Raw genomic sequence first — 23,230 nt, forward strand, 5'->3', positions numbered from 1 at the left:
AATCCCTCAACTTTAGTTTCAGATGGAAATATTTAAAGTATTTATTATTACAAATGCTTCTCAGTTTATGAAAAGGTCACATAAATTCAAAGAATAAATCAGGTAAAAAGTTCATTTAAAACACCTATCCCATGTGCATGATAGCCTAACAACACCACTACACTGCAAAGAAAAAAAAAAGAAATAAAAAACAGGCTTTCTGGCAACAATTTCTCACTGCCTCTGTGGAGTATCATGCAATAACATCATGCAATTTATCTCTAGTCTGGAACAAGATTTCAGATCAATACCTAATGCATGATTTATACTGAATGCCATCTCCTCTGTCCCATATTTTCAGTAATTTTGATAGTTAATATAAATGATCTTTAAGTATAGTCATTGTATAGTAATAAGATAGCATGCATAATTCCATGGTTACTTAGAAACATTTATATGTTTCATTTACTTAAGTCATAATATTGCCTGTTTATTAATAGTTTGTAGGAACTGAATGTTTAAGAGGCTATATGGCTAATGGTAAATTTAGGAAACTTCCTTAAATAATACAACTCAACAAACCTAATGGCCATATAAAAAGAGCAGAAGGCACAAACAGCTGTGCAGAATTACACTAGAGAAGTGAGCCTCTGTGGCAGATTGAAAGCCAGCAGCCTGGGGACAAGGAGCTGCATGGGGGAATGCTTTAAATCACAGCAGACAGAGGGTAAAAAGCACACACATGAATAAAGTAAATGGTGAGAGCAGACACATATATCGGCCTTTTTCTTAAGCTGAATAAACAAAGAGAACTACAAAGGTTGTGTATCTAATGAGCTGACACTTTGCTAGGGAAACATCTGAGCTGTTAGAACTACATGTCCTAAAAACTCCAAAGGATCTGGATATGGGTAGGTTAAGAAAAACAAAGGCTTATAAATTTTTAAAGGACTAGAAGATGCAAGTTGAAATTCTTTATGTCATATAATCAACTAAAACTTGGTATCTTATTAACATTTTTATGTTAATAAGTATCTTTATGACATCAGAATAACATGTTTGTTCTCAATTTGAAAAATATAAATCTCTAATTATATTTCATATGACTCAATTTATTGGGGGACAATTATCCTGTCCATACACGTGGAAGAAATAGATTATTTGATTTTATTCCGCTTATAATAGCTCTCTGACTTTTTAATAGAAGAGGGTACATTTAGCCCATGGTAAGTACAAGTCATATCACATATCCCATTTTCTTGGCTACTGACAAAGTCATATTGTGAGGATACACTGTGGCATGAGTGACAGTAGGAATCTATCAAATATCCAACAGGAGCAAAGAGAGTAAGATTAACAGGGCCATGCTTGCTTGCTACCAATATCATAATTTGCTATAAGACCTCAGTGAATGGCACATATATACCTTAGAACCAAATATTCTAAAAGAATCATCCAGAAGGATCTGCCTCCCAAAGGTTCTAATGCCTCCCACCACCATTAATTGAGCCAAGGCTAGACAAGTAGGTTATTGTAAACCATTCAAGTCACACCAAAACCATAACAGTTCCACATACTACTCCTCTCCACTAAGGCAATAAGACATGTGAAGTGTATGTATATTTAAAATGTCATTCTGGATCCATTTATAGTTTTTAATATATATATATATATATATGTATATATATATATATGTGTGTGTGTGTGTGTGTGTATGTGCATACATTTATACTTTTATAGATATGTATAAGTTTCTATTATTATAGTTTTATTTACTACCTTTTGTCTATACATATATGTGCATAGATATAGATATAGATATAGATATAGATATAGATATAGATATAGATATGCATATGCATGAATATACAAATGCTTGTTTACAGCCAGCGACTACAGTTTCACTGAACTGATGATAGCCAATCTTTTATTGAAGGGCATTTAAGTTGTTCCAGTACTCTTTCCCTTTAGAAATACAATTTCAGAGCTTATAAAACACAGAAGTTTTTAATTACTATCCTCAAGCTAATAGCAAAGCAATAGTGAATATTTGTTCTCTTTCCCTCTTTAAAATCATTTCAATCATGACAAAACTCTTTTGATTTATCTTCTGTTACTTGACTCTAATTTATGGAACCAATTATGATAGAAAATGATTGGGGCAAAACTCTCAATATATGTAAATCTTTTCAAAAGTCATGAGTCTCCAAGATTCTAATTTAATGTTAAATGTCAGGTACCTGATGAACTATTTTTCACAAACAGTGGCAAAAATGGAGGAAAACTTCAGAGCTGGACTGAAGTGTGTTTAAAATTCATTTACAAGCCGGATTCCTATATATTGATGCCTAAGGAATCCTCACCTGCAAACAATAATGCTACCTATCAATTTGTTCCTGTAAGGAATAAAAGAGGAATTTTAATGATGCAAAGAATATGTCTTGCATGCCTTCCCTTCAAAGATTCAGATGAATTTCTAACGATGTAGCTCCTATAGCCATTGTACACAGGCTAAAGATAAACATAACGTCTATGGAGTCCTTTCCCAATATCTAGGGCTCTATCTGGACTAGGCAGGCAAACACTTTGACAAGAGAATATTCAACTCTGAAACATAGCACTGGGTTGCTACTACATTTGTATCTCACATTGCTATCCTCAATAGATTATTGTAAATATATTTTAGGCCCTATCCCAGACCTGATAAACCAGAAGTCTAAGGAATTCAGCCCATTGTTTCTCAGGGGGTACTATGAGTAATTTGGATATTTATTCAAAGTGCAATTACACAGGGATATGCTATAAATCTTTCTAAAATGTGAGTGTTACTTAAATAGCATTATTTGAAAGTGGACTATATGTAAGTAATGTGTTTTTGCATGTCAAGTGAAATAATAAGGATTTAACAATAGCCTCTTTGACATCGGTGTATGAATTTCATCTGCTACATGCCCCACATTAGTCAAGTACCTGTGCTTCCTTTTATCCAGGTTTCAGAAAAGACTTTCTTACTAATGATTTTCAGATGTTCACCACTGAGCTGAGAGACTAACTCGGGAATTTTCTTCAGCATACTCAAAACAATGCTGTGTTCATGGGCTGTTCTGTGAACTGGCCTTGGAAAAGAAAGAGAGATTATAAATTCAGAGAGCACAGTAAAATAAATAAATAAAATAAAAGCTTTAAACTTATAATGTTTTTATTCTATGTTTACTTAGAATTGTTTCAAGAGAACTATAAAATACCTGCATTTGGCTTATTAATCAATTTTCAACATTCACTTTCTTTCCAATATTAAGATATGCTATGATTCCATAAACTTCAATAGAAACTTAATTACAATTAAAGACCATATCATTTATTAGCAATAGAGACTATTTTTAAATATTAACTAAAGAAGATTTATTTTAATTCCTACTTTTTATACTTGATCCTTAATATTTATGTATTATTAAAGTTGGGTAAAATAAAACTATAATTGAACTCTTAATGATTTATGATTTAAATGAAATGATATATATAATTTTAAATGAAACATATTGTTCTCATATATTGTGCATGGTATCAATGTATTTATTTAAAGACAGCGGAGAGTAGCCTGGAATTCATGGTCATCCTATCTCACCATCCTAAGCTCTAAGCTTACACGCATGTGCAAACACATCTGGTCTCATTTAATCAATAAATTATTTATTAGTCATTAAATTCAGTAGTGAGTAAATGCAACACTATGATTAAGGTAAGAAGTTCATGTTACAGTGAGTTCTGATATCATAATTATTGTACATTCAGCTAAAGAATATTCAGTGTTTTCAAGTAACTTTTAAGACCAATATGAAAAACTAGCTCAGTTCCAGAAAAGTAACTTATGGTGCCCATACATATGAGGGGCTCTGTCAATAACAATTACACTATAGACCTCCTGTGCTATAGTAGTTTGGATGAAAAGAGCCCCATAGGCTCTTTGAATTTGAATATTTGGTCCCTCCTCAGTGGCTGCTTGAGGAAGGATGGCCAGAAGGTAGGTCACTGGAAGCAGGCTTGGGGTTGAAAAAGCCTCCCGGCATCCCCAAGTGTGCCTCTCTACCTCCAAATTACATTTTGAGAAGTGAGAGCTCAGATGTTTCTGCCACCATGCCTTCACTGTGCCATCAACTCTAACCCTCTGGATCCTTACACCCCATAATTCATTTTCTTTTATATGTTGTCTTGTTTATGGTGCTGATTCACAGCAAAAGAAAAGTAATTAATGCATGTGCTTTTGGACTTGTATCTTTACATATGTATCTCTTGAATGATGATATAAATTGCCTCTCTGTTGTAACTTTTATCCAACTCATCCAAAAAGAGTAGCTAATGGCCAGCCTTTAGTTCTCTTTCTAAAGAGAAACTATCTTTAGAAAAGGAACTCCATATTAAGTATATGTCATTTTTAAATGTGTACCCAAGATGCAGTAATAATTTATATCAGAAATCTAGCAATATAATATCTAAAGTATAGGATATATATCTTTGGAGTCAGTGCAATGGCTCCAAAGATAAAATCTTCTTTCTGCCAAGCCCAAGGACCTGAGTTCTATCCCTGGCCCCACATAGTAGGAAAAGAAAACCAACTCTTGCGATTTTTCCTCTGACTCCAACATGTGGCCAGCCATACCCTTCAATTTGCAAAATAAATATATGTAAAAATAAACTTAAATATGTCATTAACTTAGTGATCATAAAGAAGATATGTCTGTGTGTAAACTTTTATTATTCACCTATAATAAGCTATAACATTAACTAAGTGCTTAGAAAATTTACTTCATTGAACATTATTATATTTAATGTGTTTAGTATTGCTAGGTTGAAGCAATGGATCATTAACACAGTGGAGTGGACCAATTTGCAAACCGAAGTGGAAGGGAAGACAAGGAAGACAGAAATATGAAGCACAGTTACAAAAAGCAAGTGATTCCTTGTTCCTACTTATCAAGAAGGAGCTAAAAATGAAAAAGACTTCGATATAAAAGGTCCATTAAGTCTTCTTGGTTAATAAAGGTGTCTCACCCTATGGCAAAGGCCTAATGAAAAGTTCTGCCTTCCCATCTAAGTTATTGATCAGGCAGCCTTGGGGGAAAGCTGAGAACAGTGATGGTGAGCAGACAAATCAACAGCTGTAAACGCAATCTCTGCAACACAGCCTTTGGTTTGGTCACCGGCAAGTAGTGATGCTAGAGATAGAGAGAAACTTTTATATAGTCAAAAGATTTGTTTCGCTAAAATATCCAGTATTATAACCTAGTAAAACTATGTCATTGAGCTTTCAAACCATAACACATTGAATGACACCTCACTTTCAAATAGAACAACTTCTCCAATGCCCTAGTTACATTTTTTCACTAGCTTAAGAGATGAGAGGAACCTTCCTATGTAGTGAAGACAAAAGGTGTGACTTACCCCAAGATCCTCTTTCCCCTGATTAAAAAAAAATCCAACATCTAAATTTAAAATTGCTAACACTATTAGGGCAACAGTTTCAATAAATCAGCTTATGGAAACAGCATTGTTTTCATGAACTAATTCCTCCAATGTGATTTTATATCATTATTTTGTTGATTAGGCTGTTAATGGCGAGTTGCCTTTCCCTGTTCCCACTATTGTGGGAATTACAGGGGATGTGAATCTACTTCAGGTTCCACAGACACCAGGCCTACATGTGGTATACTAACCTATATGCAGACAAAACACACCTACACATAAAATAAAAAGTAATATATATTTTTAAATATGAAAAATAGAAATAGCACCACAGACATTGAAGAGTTTCAGAAAACCATAAGCAAACACTTTTAAAACGTATATTCAACTAAACTGAAAATTTCAGGTAGAGTTTTGTTGTTGTTGTTTTTCTTCAAGCATTAATTTTACTTTCAAGAATATTTCATAGCTTTTACAGTTCAGGTCTTACATTTTTCTTAAATTTCTCCTGAGTATTTTGTTTTACAGGCTATTTAAAATGGTTTGTCTTCAAAGGTATTCGTTGCTAGTGTATAGATTGTATGGCTAAGTCTTAATCGCATCCTTCACTCTGTTGAGCCATTTATTATCTGAATTGAATCCAATGGACTCCTTACTATTTTCTATACCAAAGACATAATCTGTAAACAGAGACAATTTTCACGTTCTTTCCTGGTGGATTTCTAACTATCCTTGACAGGACTACTATTATAATGCTGAACAAAGGATCCAGAATAGATATTCTCATATTTTCTCAGCTTTAGGGAAAAAAACAAATAAACTAGCCTATTCCAGGGTTGCAGGTAAATTCGGAGGCAAAACAAATATTTAAGAGCTTTCTCTGCTAGTCTTTCCTGTACCAGCATGATGTAAAAGCTAGAGTCTCATTAAGAGTCACAGCAGATAGCTATCCCAACTCTGAGTTTAACTCTCATGGTTAATTTTGGCATCCTCTCTTTGTAGTCTGGTCTTCCACATTTACAGCTGTACACACACATGACCTAAGTTTTGTAGAACTTTGAAGTCTGCTGACTTCACACTCAGCTAGTTCTTTATACTTCTCACTCATGAGACTGACTACTTCACAGAACATTCCGATGCATATTGATTATGGTTCCCTTAAGGTTTCTATACTCTAGAGTATTTCACTTACATTTATTCAGATGTATAACGGAAATATGAGGCTTTTGCATTTTTCAAAACTGATTTAATCTTTTAATAACCTAATCTAATAGGATGAAGACTAAATAAAAAAAAATACTTCCACTATCTATTAACACCATTATACTTTCTGGCATAAACATTGTCTGTTGTATTTAAATGTTGAAGGCTCAGAAATATATTAGCTTCCTATACTAATTGGTTGACATGGAATGCCCTGCTTTCAATAAAAAGTAAAAATTGATAAGAAATGTAACAAAAATGGAAAAAATTAAAAGCAAGTCTATTGGAAGTTAAAATTAAAAATAATGCAGTATTTTTCTGAGTTGATGATAAATCATCCAGGTTCTAATCATTCAGTAACTCATTGTGCTTTTTTTTCTCTTTCAAAAACTACATTTGTGCTGTTTTTAAAGGATATATTTTAATTATTTTAGTTTGCTGTATGCACATCTGACTAAACAAATTATTCAGCCTCACTGCCCTAACTCAACTAACCCCTCTTACCCCACTTATTGACAATGTTGAAGTCACTGTTGTGACTTTACAGTATTTCTCCTTGAAATATCCTGCCTATAATTTATTTACTTTTTGATCATTTGTATATGCAATTTTCCTACCTTAAAAATGTTTTGATTATGAAGAATAAGTTCTTCTGGCTTCTGGTTTTTATATAGTGTGATAACAAAGGTATAAAACTTTACTAGTACTAAAATAAAATAGAATATGAGTTACAAAAGAATGCTGCATTATACCTGACAGCTCTAATAAACTAGATAACATCTCATTTGCAACATGCAACAATTTAAACATTTTTGATTATTGCATATTTTATATTTTTAATATGCTATCAAGTATATCATTCTATATATAATATTTTTTGGCTAAACAAAGATGAAAATTATATACTTTTTTCTTCCAATTTTAAGAATTTTCCCCAAGAGTCTGCAATTTTTTGTGTGATGTGTTCCTCTTCCCTCCCTTTCTAAATGAGCTCCAAATTGGCTGTTCCCAAGAACAATCTTTTGTTACACCTAAAATCAAACCTCAAAACTCTTAAGTCTTGCCCTCAGACTGGCTCAATTTATGTGGGCTCTCTGTCCAGATAGGGCTCAATATCAGTTAGACTGTGGCCACCCCTGGCCTCAATTCAGTATTTTTATTTCCACTTCCTCCTCAATTTAATAACTTTACTAGAAGAAACTGCAAGCAGTGGTCTGAGGCACTATATATCCAAACCTTCTTTACCTTCAGGACACAGCTCTCCCTTTGTCAAACCTGCATAGCATACTAGACTTTACTGTTCCAAAATCTTCCTTGCAAAGAATCCTCTAGAACCTTCCAACCTACTGACACACCTGCTCTGCTTCTACCTTCTCCAATTTTGGTCCTTCACTCAACCAATCCCTTTTATGTCCATTTACATTCCAGAACTGATACTGTTTACACTAATTAACCTACCTTCTCCCATTCCCAATTGCCCCTCATCTTTCCCAACTCAGAACCCTCTCTTCTTAACTCCTTAACACTCTCTGTCACCCCTCCTCATTTATTCCTCCAAGGACTCTGTCTGCCACTCCATCCTCTCCAGCCATGCCCAGAAACATCCTCAATTATCTTTCATCTTCCCTGCTCCTCATACTCACTCCTGTACTCACAGCCATGTTTCTCATGAGAGAAGATTACATAGGGGAGAGAGCCTCTGGGGGAAGAACAGCTCAATTCCTCACTGGAAAGTTGGGACAGAGGGACTGAGGGATGCTGGGAAAACCCTGCTGCCAGATTCGTGTTTGATATGTTAAACAGCCACCTCAAGCCCTTTATCCCAGGGCATGAAATATAATAACATCTTTAAAGCTATAGCAAGATATATGAATCTAGATATAACCACTCTAGCTGAGTGTTGTGCCCAGAGCAGCTTGGCTACACTGCTGACACTTGGTTACATTGCTGCCTTGAAAGGCTCAATAGAGATCAGCTAGAAAGTAGGCCTAAATTTCAGTTTTACCCTAAGGCAACACATTGCTCCAGGAAAGACTACAAAATGTTCCAACCATTATAGATAGGATCACCCAGAACATACCCAGACCCTTTCACCAAGATACCCCAAATAAATGTCAGCCAATCATTGTTCTTGAACCATAGAAATCTACTCATCCTAAACTCTGCTATGATAAAAACCCACTCCAACTTAGTTCAAGACTCTCTGATCCCATATAGCTCATTGGGCACACCAAGGGTCCAAGCTTGAATAAAGGTACTTTGATTATTCATGTGGATTAGGATTCCTTGTTGATCTTTAGGGAATTCCATGATCTGGGCATAACAACGAGGCCACCCCTGTTTCTCCAAGTCCAGTTCATTATTCAATATACCCTTACCTCAGCCACAAACTCAGGCAGTTAGAAAGAGGCATAACTCAGAAAAGTAGCCATCCAGTGCCATAATATTCCCTGAAAGTGAAAGCCAGCATCTACCTTGAGAATGGGCATCTGCTGCTGTGCCCAAATTCTGAACCCCAAGATCACCAAGAGGTCCATTCTGATGCAAAAGCAACGATTCTTTTATTATTTAACTACTTAACTGCCTTAACCAGGGTCTTTCGTCTGTTCATTATGACAGGTGAAATGAGAAGGATCTGAAGAAACCAATATGTGAGGACTTTATTACGAGGAGCAAGGGGTCAACAGTCTCAGGATTGGTGCACTTCTAGGCTTGGACAACCTGTCCTTTGTTGATTGGTCAACTGATTGTTATGGACTATATGCCCTCCCAGGGCAGTTGCTAAGCTCTGCCTGTCATTGTTAGCACCACTTTTACCATAAAGCATGTCCAAAGCCCACCCACTAACTTCTGATTGGTTCCTTGCCACGTGGGAAGGTATCTGACCTCTTAGAGACTAGGGTAGCTCCTGTAAGTTCAGAAGGCCACAAACTAAACACCTGTGCTGAGTCAGAGGCCTTTGTTTTGCTAGGTCTTTTCTGCAGCCTGGCATGGCTGCTAAAGCAGGGAGCTGGGTGAGGGTCTGGTCCCTTCACTTGGAAGGAAAATTACATTATCTCATTTAAGGGAAAGCACTGCCCTCATTTCTTCTTAGGCAGCTGTTAAAACCATGTTTACACACAGAACTAGAAAAAGACCTTTACCTTTTTCATGTTAACTTAAATTCCAAGGAATACTAAATTGATGTTTACATTCCCAGTGTTACCAAGGAAACAGGAAGTTGAGTCTATAGCTTCAATAACCTGAGGCTACTGTAGCAAGGCCAGGCCTGAGAAAGTAAATCGCCAGGAATCATCATTTGACCTACACACCTATACCACACACACACACAAACACATACACACACACACACCACACACACACACACACACACACACACACACACACACACCAAAACAATAAATGTCATAAAAATTAAAAATGTGATTGTCTCTTAAAATGTCATTTTTCCTCTCCCTGAGTATGTCCCTTTTATCCACACATACTTTCAAGTAATTCACTATAAAATTACCTTCTATATGTAATATTCACTGGAACTATTTTTTTAATCACTAGTCATTACTATGCACATCACTTTCTGATACTCTTTTGAATTTCCTCATCAGTCATAGACTAATGAACAGAATAACAATTGATTTTATTTGATCATCCAAATTCACAGGACAAATGCTGAACACTATCAACTCCTCAAGAAATGGGGTTTGGACATTCACAGAGTGGAGACATCTGGGCACAATACATCTGGTTCCTCTTTGTCATTCTCTACAGATGGAAATTAAAGAACAAAGACATTGACTTTAACTCTCCTTTTTTAGTTTTTCAAAATCAAACTTTACTTTAAAGATTTATTAGTGAACTACTGTGTGTGAAGCAAAGAAGGCCCTGAGGGAATGTATACAAAGATGATCAAACCAATCCACTGGGTCAGGTTCAGAGAATCACTAGAATCTTCATTTAGTCAGGAATGGATGTTGGCAGACTATACAGAAAGCATGGAGTCCATTTCCTCCTCAGTCCTGAACTGTCCTACAGAGACCTATTGAGTCTACCTACGCCTCCTCCTTGTGTTAGACATAATAAATGAGCTGAGGTTATGGGCAATTGCAGAGTAGACAAGCACAAGCAACTGGATCTCAGCTCTTCAAATTGTGTGTCTGTTGGTTATTCAGTGTCTTTCATTTCTTTATTGCCATGTTGCCCTAGTCACTTTTACTGGACTGTGCTTTCCAACTCAGTTCTAGTGTTTATAAAATGTCTTCCTTTATCCCCTGGTAAGTTGGCATGATTTGTATTGTTCTGTTCTGTTTTTATTTTTCTTCTATTTTTTCTTTTTTCTTTTCTTTTTTTTTTTTTTACTTTTTTATTTGAATTAAAACAGGATTGTTTTACATGACAATCCCAGTTCCCTTTTCCCACATGTCCTCCCCTACCCCCCAACTTAAACCTTATCTGTCTCATATCTTTTCTGCTCCCCCTGGATGGTGAGGCCTTCCATAGGGTGTCATCAGTGTCTATTGTATCCTTTGGGATAGGGTCTGGGCCCAGCCCCATGTGTCTTGGCTCAGGGAGTATTCCTCTATATGGAATGGGCTCCCAAAGTCCACACCTATGCTAGGGATAAATACTGGGCTTCTACAGGAGGTCCCATAGATTTCTGAGGTTTCCTCACAGAAACCCATGTTCATGGGTCTGGATCAGTCCCATGCTGGTATTCCAGCTATTAGACTGTGAACAAGAGTTCCCAGATGTTTAGATCAGCTGTTTCTGTGGGTTTCACCAGCCTGGTCTGGACCTCTGTGCTCTTCACTGGTCCTTCTCTGCATCTGGGTTCCAGTTCAGATCGGTGATTAGTTATGGGTGTCTGCTTCTACTTCCACCAGCTGCTGGATGAAGGCTATAGGATGGCATATAAGTCAGTCATCAATCTCATAATGAGGGGTGGGCATTTAAGGTAGACTCTCCTCCATTGCTGGCATGGTTAGCTGGTATCATCTTTGTAGATCTCCAGACATTTCCCTAGTGCCTGATTTCTGTGTAAATAAAAAATGTTTCCCTCTAATATGATATCTCCATTCTTGTTATCATGTATTCTTCACCTGACTCTTACTTTCTGTTCCCTCATGTCGTCGGCATCCCTCTTCTTCTCCCCTTCTCATTCTCCTGGCTCCCTCCCCCCTCTTCCTGTGCTCCCAATTTTCTCAGCAGATCTTGAGCCTCTCTTCTCTGGGGGAACATTTATGTCTCTTTTAGGGACCTGTTGTTTATTAGCTTCTTTGGCAGTGTGGATTTTATGCTGATAATCCTTACTCTATGTCTAAAATCCACATATGAGTGAGTACATATCATGTTTGCCTTTATGTGATTGGGTTACCACGCTCAGAATGATTTCTTCTATATCCATCCATTTTCCTAAATATTTCAAGATTCCCTTGTTTTTTTTTTTCTGCTGAGTAGTACTCCATTATTAAATGCACCACATTTTCTCTATCCATTCTTCTGTTGAGGGGCATCTAGGCTGCTTCCACTTTCTAGCTATTACAAATAGTGCTGCTATGAACATCATTCAACATATTTCCTTGTTGTTTGAATGTGCTTCTTTTGGGTATATGCCTAAGAGTGGAATTGCTGGATCTTGTGGTAGACTGAGTCCCATTTTTTTGAGGAGTCACCATACTAATTTCCAAAGTGGCTGTACAAGTTGGCACTCCCACCAGCCATGGAGAAGTGTTCTCCTTTCTCCACATCCTTTCCAACATGAACTGTCATTGGTGTTTTTGAATTTGGCCATATGACAGGAGTAAGATGGTGTCTCAGAGTTGTTTTGATTTGCGTTTCCCTGATGGCTAAGGATGTTGAACACTTTCATATGTGTCTTTCAGACATTTTAGATTCCTCTATTGAGAATTGTCTATTTAGTTCTGTACCCCACTTTTTAATTGGGTTGTTTGGTGTTTTGGAGACTAGCTTCGTGATTCTTTGTATATTTTGGAGATCAAGTCTTCTGTCAGATGTGGGGTTGGTGAATATCTTTTCCCAGTCTGTTTGTGGCTCCAAAGCAAAACATGCAAATTTTGAGACGTTTCTGACCCACCAAAGAACACTCATAAGCCTCTTTTACAAATGTAGGCAATAATGTGAGGGTGTTTTACAAGAGCTGTGCCAAAATTGTACACATGATTTCAAACACATTTCAAATTCACCTGTCACCTCACTTCCAGATTGTTATTAACTAGAATTCACAAGGTAATTATGTATTAGGTAATATGTTCTCTATATAGTTTTTAATTGATACCTAATAAAGACTTTCTAATTTATTTGGTATTTAGAAATTTGAAAAAGCTTTTTTTTTTCCAAGACACAAAATCGATTATATATGGAAGAGAAACTAATAGGTGATTTTAGTAAGAATCATATTTATGATTCATTTAATCATGTTATCTTTTTAATTCAGAGATTATGACCACACTTCAGATTTAAAACATAAGGAGTAGTTCCTACCTACATTTATGATTTTTAAGTCACCAAAAGCAGAAAAAAGAAGAAAAGATTCTCTTTAATCCCAGCACTCAGGAGGCAGAGCAGGTGGATCTCTTGTGTGTTTGAGGCCAGCTTGATCTACAGAACAAGTACCAGGATAGGCTCCAAAGCTACACAGAGAAACCCTGTCTGAAAACAAAACAAAACAAAACAAAACAAAAATTCTCTACATTAGTCTAAGCTTTCATGTAATTTCAGTATATTTGTACAAAGATTAATTTTCAAAATCTATTCCAAATATTAGCATATAACAAAGAGAACAAACGGTACAGCTTTTGCACATGCAATTTAAAATTCAGAGAATAAATCACACATTAAGCACAATGAATGCAATTAGTGTTATAAAAGCCCGAAAATTGTGTGTCATAGAAAATAATAAAGAAACTTAACCTATATGGAGTTAGAACCAAATACACAAGAAACACACAAAGAAGAAAACCCAATTTGGTAGGATTAAAGGGAACAGTAAAGAAATTGGATATAAAATGAACCTAAAGTAGCATGGGAGGCAAAATCTTAGAGGACATTGTAACCCCTGTTGAAGGTTTTGAACTTTGCTATTAGAAAAAATATAATCATCCAAGGGCTTCATTATAAAGCACAACTGAGCTGGCACATATTTTTTTCAAAATACATGCTGACTATACCAAAAAAAAACAATGAACTAGGGTATTGTAAAACTAATATTCAGAGACCAATTAGAAAGTTATTATAATAGATTATACAATGATCCATTTTATCTAGTAGGTCCAGTTTTTAAATTGCAATATATTAAAGGAAATTAATTTAGTTAAGTAAAGACAATATAGTTGAAGTAAATACAACCAAGCAACACTCCTTTCATCATTGGTAGCAGTAAAATGGCCAGAAGTCCTGCAGAGAAAGGCTTTCTTTGTCAAGACAATTGATTTGAAAATTCTCCTTCAAAACAATCTGCTTTATTCGTGTTGAATTGCTGACTATGCTCAGTCACTGTCAAAATACTGAACAGGAAAATAAAATCCAGGAAATTCTCCTTTAGCATATCATAGAAACTGGACTCTCAAGCCTTATGAATGTGCAGAATTAGTATTTGTTTAGTTTTAATTCCCTATCATTTGTGGAGTAATATGCTCAACAAAGAAAGAAAAGCTTACATGAATCATTAAAACAAACAACCTTGGAGTTATATGGGTGCCACCTATTTTTTTTTCTTTTTTTAATTTAAATTAGAAACAAGCTTGTTTTACATGTCAATCCTATTTCCCTCTCCCTCTCCTCCTCACCTGGTCACCTCTGACTCCCAATCCCATCCCCTTTCAGCTCCCCAGGGAAGGTGAGGCCTTCCACAGGATCTTCAAAGTTTGACATATAATTTGGAGCAGGGCCTGGGCCCACCCCCATGTGTCTGGCCTAAGAGAGTATCCCTTTTTGTGGAGTGGGCACCCAAAGTCCATTTCTGTACTAGGGATAAATACTGATTTACTACAAGAGGACCCATAAATTAATTGTTTCTTTTCAAATTTATATTCCCTTATGAATAATGAGTTTAGTACTGCCTACTATCTTTTCACCTTCTCATCTGTTTATTTGTTTACTCATTTATTTATTCTCTCATTTATTACAGGCTGACTGCAGTTTCCCCTCCTTCCTCTCCTCCCTGGCACCTCCTCCTTCTCTGGATCCCCTTTTCCTGCTTCCCTTCAGAAAATAGGAGGTCTCCCAGGGATAGCAATCAAACATGGCATAAGAAGTTAAAATAAGATGAGAGACACAAACCCTCATATCAAGACTGGATAAGGCAAGCCAGTAGGAGGAAAAATGTCCCAAAAGCAGGTAGAAGAGTCAGAAACAGCCCCAGATCCCACTTCTTGGAATCCCACAAGAGCACAAAGATACACAGCCATACTGTCTAATATTTTAAAACTTGAATTTTTTTAAAACTTTCAAAATTTTTCAGTGCAATTCATCATGCTATCTAGTGAATGTCTTATCTCTATAATTGTAACAAAAGTATGTATTCTTTATTTTCTATTTATTTTATTTAGATTATTCTTCTGAAGTCTTTTAGTAATTTGTTTCCTACATAATGTATTTCAATTATTCTACTGGAGTATTTACATGACTTCATTGTGAAACTGATTTGCAAGGATTCACTTATTCATCTGTAGAAGAAATGTTGCAGGTTTGATTCTGACAATCTACTGCCTGAGTGTTTGACCTTAGTTGCTAAGATTATCCTATATATCCTGGGTACATTTTAAAAGTATATCAGCTTCTCATCCTTTGCTGTTATAAGCCTGGTCCAACCTTAAGCACTCCTAAATTATTTCTCCTATTAAAACCCTTGTTTCAAACTCATAAAACTCTGTATTAAAAACACAAATAATATCATTTTTAAATTGGACCTAAGATACAATTAGATGGGTTAGGGAAAATATTATAGGTAAACATGTTAATAATGCCCTCTCAACAAAAGCTGCACATGTAAATTAGCCAAATATATTTAAAAGTTTTAATTGAGAATTATTTTTAAGCCATTTTTACTATTTTAAGAAAACCCAGTAGGCTAAATTTAAAGGGTTAGAAATAAGGATTGAAGGCTTTGAAAAGCTTTGACAATGTTTCCTGCCAAGACTGTTACCTAGATTTCCTTCAAATGTGGCACCTTGCACATAGCATCCTTTGATGAGAAGTAGTGTTTCTTCCTCACATGGCAGTAAAGTGGGAGGGCAAAAAGGAGCCAGCAGTCTCCCTCCATGAATTCTTGTATAATGGCCCTAATTTATGAGAAAGCCTCCATGACCTGATTACCTTTTAAGTACCGCCCTGTCTGAATATTATCATGGGGATTACAGAGGCCATATTCAAGTCCCACCCTTCTGTTCCCTGCCAGCCTTCAGCCTTCTGCACAGTTAGACATATACTCTACCTCTCTGAGGCAGCAGCAAAGCCCCATCCTGAAGCAGGGTGACCAAGCCCTCAACAGCTGATCCCTCCTTGATCTGGACTTCTCAGCCTGGAAAACACTAAGGGTGTGTTTCTCTTCTGATTGTCTGTGATATTTTGTGATAATAGTACAAGCAGACTAATATAACATCTGCCTCTATAAATAAACATTTTTAATTTTATCATTTAAATTAATGTGGAAAACATTTGCAGTAAAATAGTTATCAAAATTATTTCAAAATGAGAAGAACCATTTTTATGCTAGACAATAAAAATTTGCTAATGTTAAGCAATCATATAAAATATTGATTTTACCAATATACATTGGAAGGAACAGGAAAATATATCTCATGGAAATTTAATTCAATTTTCCATCCCAAAATTAAAATAAATTGTATCTTTTGAAATAGCATGACAGATAACATAATTATTTCCTTAGTTGTTTCTCAGATTTAAGTAAGGTTTTCTCTGCTCTACTTATTTTTTACTCTGTTTCAGATTTTAAAATTATGTAAGAGGAACTGTAGATGAATTTAAAAGTCTGAGACTAAGAGTGTGTTTTAAGAAATTCTTGTGATACATCTGAATTTTAGCATCTCTTGGCTCCATGAAGTAACCCTGTATAGAACATAAGTCCTACATCAATCTGTGACCAAATTTGAAATTGTTTTGTAACCAGTGAAATAATAATAAATCACCCCCTGTGCATACATGTACACACCTACTTCATCTTATGCTCAAGAGTTTCAAAACATCATTAATTAAGTAGTGGAATTGGTACTATGTTTTAACAATTTCCCATTCTTTGTTTTTCTGTTCTTAGATGTAGGTATGTATTTTCATGGCTGAGTGCCTTGTTAAAGTATATCTGACAAATCCATAGTCTGAATAAGTTTACACTGAGAATGCAGAAATTCTCGGATGCCTGTTTTTGACAAGAGTGTTGAAATGTGTACTCAGTTACTCTTTTACTTGTTAATTTCCCTTTTCATATTCCCTTATTCCTTATGTGGTTTTTCGGTCAATAGGTCGTACCTGATTTATTATTTTATCTACCCTTTATTTCTGTAATCCAACTTTATATAATCATTAAGAAATGCAGAAGAGATGTTAGATTATTCTACAATGTCAATCTTCCCCATATTATTTTGCTAGTGCAATTCTATGTAAGTGTTGATTGTGTGATACCTCTCCTTCTAGCTGACCAGTGTTTCCAAGTACTATAAAAAAGGTGAATTTCCATATTGTATTCACAAAACACTGATTTTACTACACTTCCTTTATTTTCTCTAGCATAGTATTAAAAAATAAAGATGTTAAAGAAGTGCTGTCTGGGATGCCATCACAGGACTGATCCAGACCCCTGAAAGTTTATGTCAACAAGTAGGCCTCAGCACCCTATGAGGCCTCTGGTAGTGAGTGGATCAGTATTTTTCCCTGGTGTAAGCAGGTACTCTGACAGCAAAACAAAACAAAAAATACAAAACAAATATAGTTCTTGAAGTTCCTGGTAAAGTAGAGGTTCCTGCCAGCCCATACCCCTTTTCAGTGTCCCATGAAAGACAGAAATCTCAAAATGATGGCATCACTCTATTGTAGTAGTTTTTCATTTGAGCAGATAAGCCATTATTCTCCAGTATAAAATTGCAAGTTATAGAAATGACACATGCCAAGGTATTTGTTGGCTCTCTACATCACTCTTACAGATATTAGGTTTCTATTTCAACCTTACAGATATTGGGTTACACCTTTACAGATATCAGATATCTACTTCATTCCTTTCATTGATAGTCATCAAATACTAGTCTAGAATACTAACTCTTGAAATTCTCATTTGTGTTAAGTACTAGTCTAGAATACTAACTCTTGAAATTCTCATTTGTGTTAAGACACAGTCAGGTTATAAAATTCCCTTTTCAAAAAATTGTAAAAGGAATTTCATAGGATTCAATAATCACCTCTTCTCTTGTTTCATTGTAGCTATGCTTTATTGATTCCATCATGCATGGATTTCAGTACAGATTTATATTCTGAATCTAAAGGCATTTATTCAAAAACTATTGAGATTCAGAAGACAAATACAACATGTTTTCTTTCTGATGCAAGTTCTAGATTACTGTGCACACACACACACACACACACACACACACACACACACAGAGGGAGAGAGAGAGAGAGAGAGAGAGAGAGAGAGAGAGAGAGAGAGAGAGAGAGAGAGAGGAAAAGGACTGTAAGAGGAAAGGAAAATATCTTAAAGGAGAGAGGATAAGAAAAAGATAGTGTCATTAAAGACATATTACTTCAAGGTATAAGGGAGCACTTTTAGAGATAATGAAGGCATTCAACAAAATGAACATAGGGAACAGGGGTTAGGACAGTTGGGAGAGATGAATAAAAGCAAAGTATGAGAACACAATGGCATATATGTATCACAATTCATCACTTTGTAGGATAACTCTGAAGACAGAATTTCTGTGCCACCTGTTCCCTCAGCTGTTTAGTCCCAAATAAGTACACAGAGGCTTATATTAATTATAACCTGTTTGACCAATGGCTCAGGATTCTTATTGGTTAGCTCTTTCTTAATTATTAACGCATTTCTACTAAACTATGTATTGCCGTGTGTCTGGGGCTTGCCCATAATGCTCCAAAATGTTACTCCTTCAGCAGCTACATGGTATCTCTCTTGTGGCTGTTTCCTTGCCTTTTCTCTTTCCCAGAATTCTCCTAGCATATAGCAGCCCTGCCTATAGTTCCTGTCTGGCTAATGGCTATTCAGCATTTATTCATCAACCAATAGGAGAAACTTATATTCACAGCATACAGGAGGACATCCCCCATGATCTCCTCTTTTCTGTCTACATAAAAAGGTTTTAACTTTAACATAATAAAGGTTATTACATGAGAAACTTTAAGGGTGATGTTAGCATGGGGTTGGAGAGATTACTCAGCAACTAAGGACACTCCTAGCACATTGACAGGACTGAGTTCAGTTCCAAGCATGAATACTGGGCAGCTGACAACTGCCTGTAATTCTAACTCCAGTGGATCTGACATCCCTTTCTGGCATTTGGAGGCACACACACACACACATACACATGAATACACACACACACACACACACACACACACACACACACACACACACAAACACACAAACACACATACATACATAAAAGTAGAAATGTATTTTAAAATGGAGTAAGCAATTTTCTTGACCTCATTTAATTCAGCACAAGACAGTGTTGTTCATGGGATGTGGACTGAAAGATGAAATACTGTCAAGAACAGAAGCCCCGATACAGCCTGATTCCATACTGATTTAAATTTCAGTAAGAGCCATTTATATTCTAACACAAATAACATTCACCAAGATGTAAAACTAAAATGACACATTCAAATTTACTATAACTAAATTTTGACAACTTGCTAACTACTGAAGAAAAAACAATTATTAGAAACTGAAAACAAACTAAAGAATAAAATACGGAATGAATGGTATAAAGCTTCTAATTGTGTAAATGCAGGTTTACAAGTTTATTTTGCAGGCTATTAGATTAGAGGGTAGAAATGATCTAATTTTCTACACAATTACTTACAGAACAAAGAAATGCCCTTCCTTTGAAATGACATTTTGCTCAGTGTTTACTCTTTTCACACTTTACATAAACCCTTACTTTCATAGCATTCCACACAGAGCTGTAGATTGATTAGCATAAGCACAGGTTCAGGTTACAAAGATTCCTAAAAATAGAAACTGAACACCCATTATTTTACTGTAAAACCACACAGTAGCCTGTGTCTGGATTTTAAGATCCAACTTCCCTTGACCCATACAGGGGTGCATTGCTTAGATCTGGCAAAATCATTGAATTTATGCTGCTCTTCAAATTTTAAGACAGCATACAAAGGTAGGAACAGAGTTCAAAACTAATGCGAAAACAGGAACCTGAGACTTGAGCACGATTTACAGTTGAGCACAAAATTCATTGAAACAAAGTCAAGTTTTCCACAGTATCATTGAGAGAATCACTGAGTGTTAATCAGCTTATAATATAATCCATTTGCTCCAAGAGTTATTTTGAAGGCTCACTGTGTGTCTAATGTTAATTTAAGAGCTGTGTAACTCATGGAATCTTCTTGTGAGCTCATAGAGCATATCCTATTAGGAATCTGTCTATATAAATTAGGAAATGGGTGTATGGCAATATTATGTAACCTTTGCAGCTAATAAAATACAGAGTCTGGCTTTTGTCAGAGGTCGTTTAACTGCAAAGAGCTCAAGGTAATAATATCCCACACAGACTCATTTAATTAGTGCCTTCTGAAGATCATTACTATCTGAAGCAAATTTGCCAAACCCTTTGTATCATAATGAACATCTGCTAAATAAGCATCAACACAACCCTATGCTGTGGACAAATTTTAACAATAAGTACAGTAACTTGCTCGTACTCCTTTGAGCACTAAGTAGTCAATGCCTTGGTCTGACTGACTCCAAAGTTCCCAAAAGGAATATATGACATCACCTGTGTGTGTGACTATATTGTAAGATAGATGTATTAAGTGGAGAAATCACAGCTATTTTCCCACACCTAAATACTTGTTTGCACTTCAAACGATCAAACAGTGTTTTGCACAATAAAAGGAAAATATAAAATGAAGGAAAATAAAATATTCAAACTCCCATACTGATAGCAAGCCCTCAGGAATTTTGAGACCTCCTCTGACCTGTGTGAGTCTGTGTAGCAGGAAGAAGGGTTCTGGGAGTCCATTCAAACATCCAGGCAAAACTGCTTGTGTATAAAAATTTCAAAAGAGAATACAAAAGGGCAAAAGTAAAAACATTAAAAATATATATGTCAACCAAAACTCTACTACATTCTTCTGAATGCAAAGAATACTAAATATGTGTCTCTGTGTGGTCAGCAGTGATTTCACACAATGGGGAGGGAAGTCATCATGTGGGTTGATGACACCATACCAAGAGAGTCTCATCTCCCCATTACTTTTGCCTTGCATTCTGCAGTTTCAGTGACACCAATTTAGTTCCCAGTATATAAATGTTTTGTACTGGATCATTATTTTGATTATTTTCATATTAATGAAATCAAAATATAAACTCTAGTGCATAAATTAATTAGACAGTCAACTCAAAGATAAAGACTGATTATAAAAGAAATGACATTGTTAACTTTAAATCTTGGAAATGAAATGGTACACAAATAGTTGCTAATACAGCTATAATATGAAGTTGACTTGGGGAGATGACTGTTTTCTAAAATAATGCCTGTCTGTTCAATACATATGCTTATTTCAGTTTCTACACAGAGATTTATCCTATAATCCATTTCCCAGTAACTCCCCCTGAACAAGGGAGAAACAGAATCTCTCTTGCTCTGTGTCTTACAAGTTTTTATTGGTGTTAATTTCATTCCCAATCACTCTGGTTTCAAGGTAAGTAGCTCTGATACTTGAATATCTAGCTACGTTTCCTAAAACACACATTGTAAATCAATGGCCCTCTCTTCTACAAACAATAGAAAACAGATAAACCAAGAGGTCTCATTCTTTAGAACAAAATGTTTACAGAGAACCAAGATTCTGGCTTGTTATAGCATTGAACTAGGATATAGAGTTTATCTTTCATAAAAAAAAACACAAGAAAATGGGATTAATATACCATGCCCTTCTATTCTTTATTCCTGTAGCCAACAAAATAATAAAAAACTTGAATTTGCCAAGGAATTACACACAACAAAATTATTTTAATATTTCTTGAACAAAATAATTGAAATAATGTGTTACAAAGACTCATCTATGGAAGTATGTAATCTATTAAATGGATTTAAGATATGATGAGAATATATAAAAATAATCTGTCATTGTAAAAAAAAAGGGGGACATTTATCAGTTCCTATCATTCTGCACTTTTAGGATGCATTTAGAATTGATAATCAGGTAATACTTTGATTTTAGAAATTGGCTTCCTCATTTATTTAAAAAATTATCAGTTAAGTTTGTTATTTGAAATTTTCTTTTACTGAAGATACCACACACTTCGGTCAGAGAACATGGAGATGTCAAGTTGGTATTGGCCAGGAGGCTTCGTACCTGGTGAATAGCTTTGATAATACCTGGAGATTCTGTGCACGGTGCTGGTTGGGGGAATCACAAAAAAATCTCAATCCAGTGTGTCCTCCTGTGAACAATAATGTTCAACATGGCAATATAAAACTATAAGTGCAATAGTGGAATAAAAGTCATGAGCGTGTCTTAGATAGGGTTTCTATCACTGTGAAGAGACACCACAACCATGGAAACTCTTATAAAGAAAACATTTAATTGGGGTGGCTTATATTTTCAGAAGCTTAGTCAATTATCATCATGGTGCAACATAGTGGCATGCAGGAAGACATATGCAGAAGAAGTAGTCAAATGTCCTATATCTTGCATACAGGCAACAGGAAATGGTCTCAGACACTGGCCATAAGACCTTAAAGCCCACATATGAGACCTTAAATTCCACCTCCACAGTGATACCCTTCCTCCAATAAGGTCATACCTACTCTCACAAAGCCACACTTACCAACATTGTTGCAAAAAGAACAATTGTCAGTGGAGTTCTCTAGCATAAATAAGACATTTATATCAATTCCTCCCACCAAGGCTTAGGGACCATCTTGGAAGATGATGTGAAATGATTCTAAGAGCAAGAGGTTGGAGAAAACTAGGTCAAAACTTTGCTTTCTGGCCATTAGAAGACTACCATACACTCATGACTTTATGGTTGCCTGCATAAGACCTATACAAAATTCAGCCAGGAAATATTCTACCATGGAAAATGTTGAGTTCCACACTTCCACATCTTTAACCAAGGAGCTACAGACAGTTGATGCCTTCTGTGGAAGGAACAGTCAGTTTGCTTTAAGGGTGCAGCTCCTGGAAGTCAAATGCGTTCCAGTGGAGGGGCCCTACCCATGCCTGTTTGGGCAGCACAAACCAACTCAATGTGTTATTAAACATAAAAGATCCACAAAATTCTACCATAAATCACTTAAAATTGGTCAACAGTTTCAACAACATGAGAATGTACTGAATCAGTTTACAGAAATCAATAGCT

General features: G+C 35.7%; 1 protein-coding gene across 1 annotated transcript in view; it reads right to left on the minus strand.

Moving 5' to 3' along the window:
* The window catches only part of Cnbd1 (cyclic nucleotide binding domain containing 1), a 358,967-nt gene that overhangs the window by 135,494 nt on the left and 200,243 nt on the right, over positions 1-23,230 (minus strand). Inside the window, exon 5 of the mRNA XM_035439974.1 lies at positions 2,950-3,095. Within this exon, the coding sequence (XP_035295865.1) occupies positions 2,950-3,095 (146 nt within the window). The remainder of the gene's footprint in view (positions 1-2,949; positions 3,096-23,230) is intronic.

Source organism: Cricetulus griseus, chromosome 2, assembly GCF_003668045.3.
Source record: "Cricetulus griseus strain 17A/GY chromosome 2, alternate assembly CriGri-PICRH-1.0, whole genome shotgun sequence".
In the NCBI taxonomy this organism is placed as follows: Eukaryota; Metazoa; Chordata; class Mammalia; order Rodentia; family Cricetidae; genus Cricetulus; species Cricetulus griseus.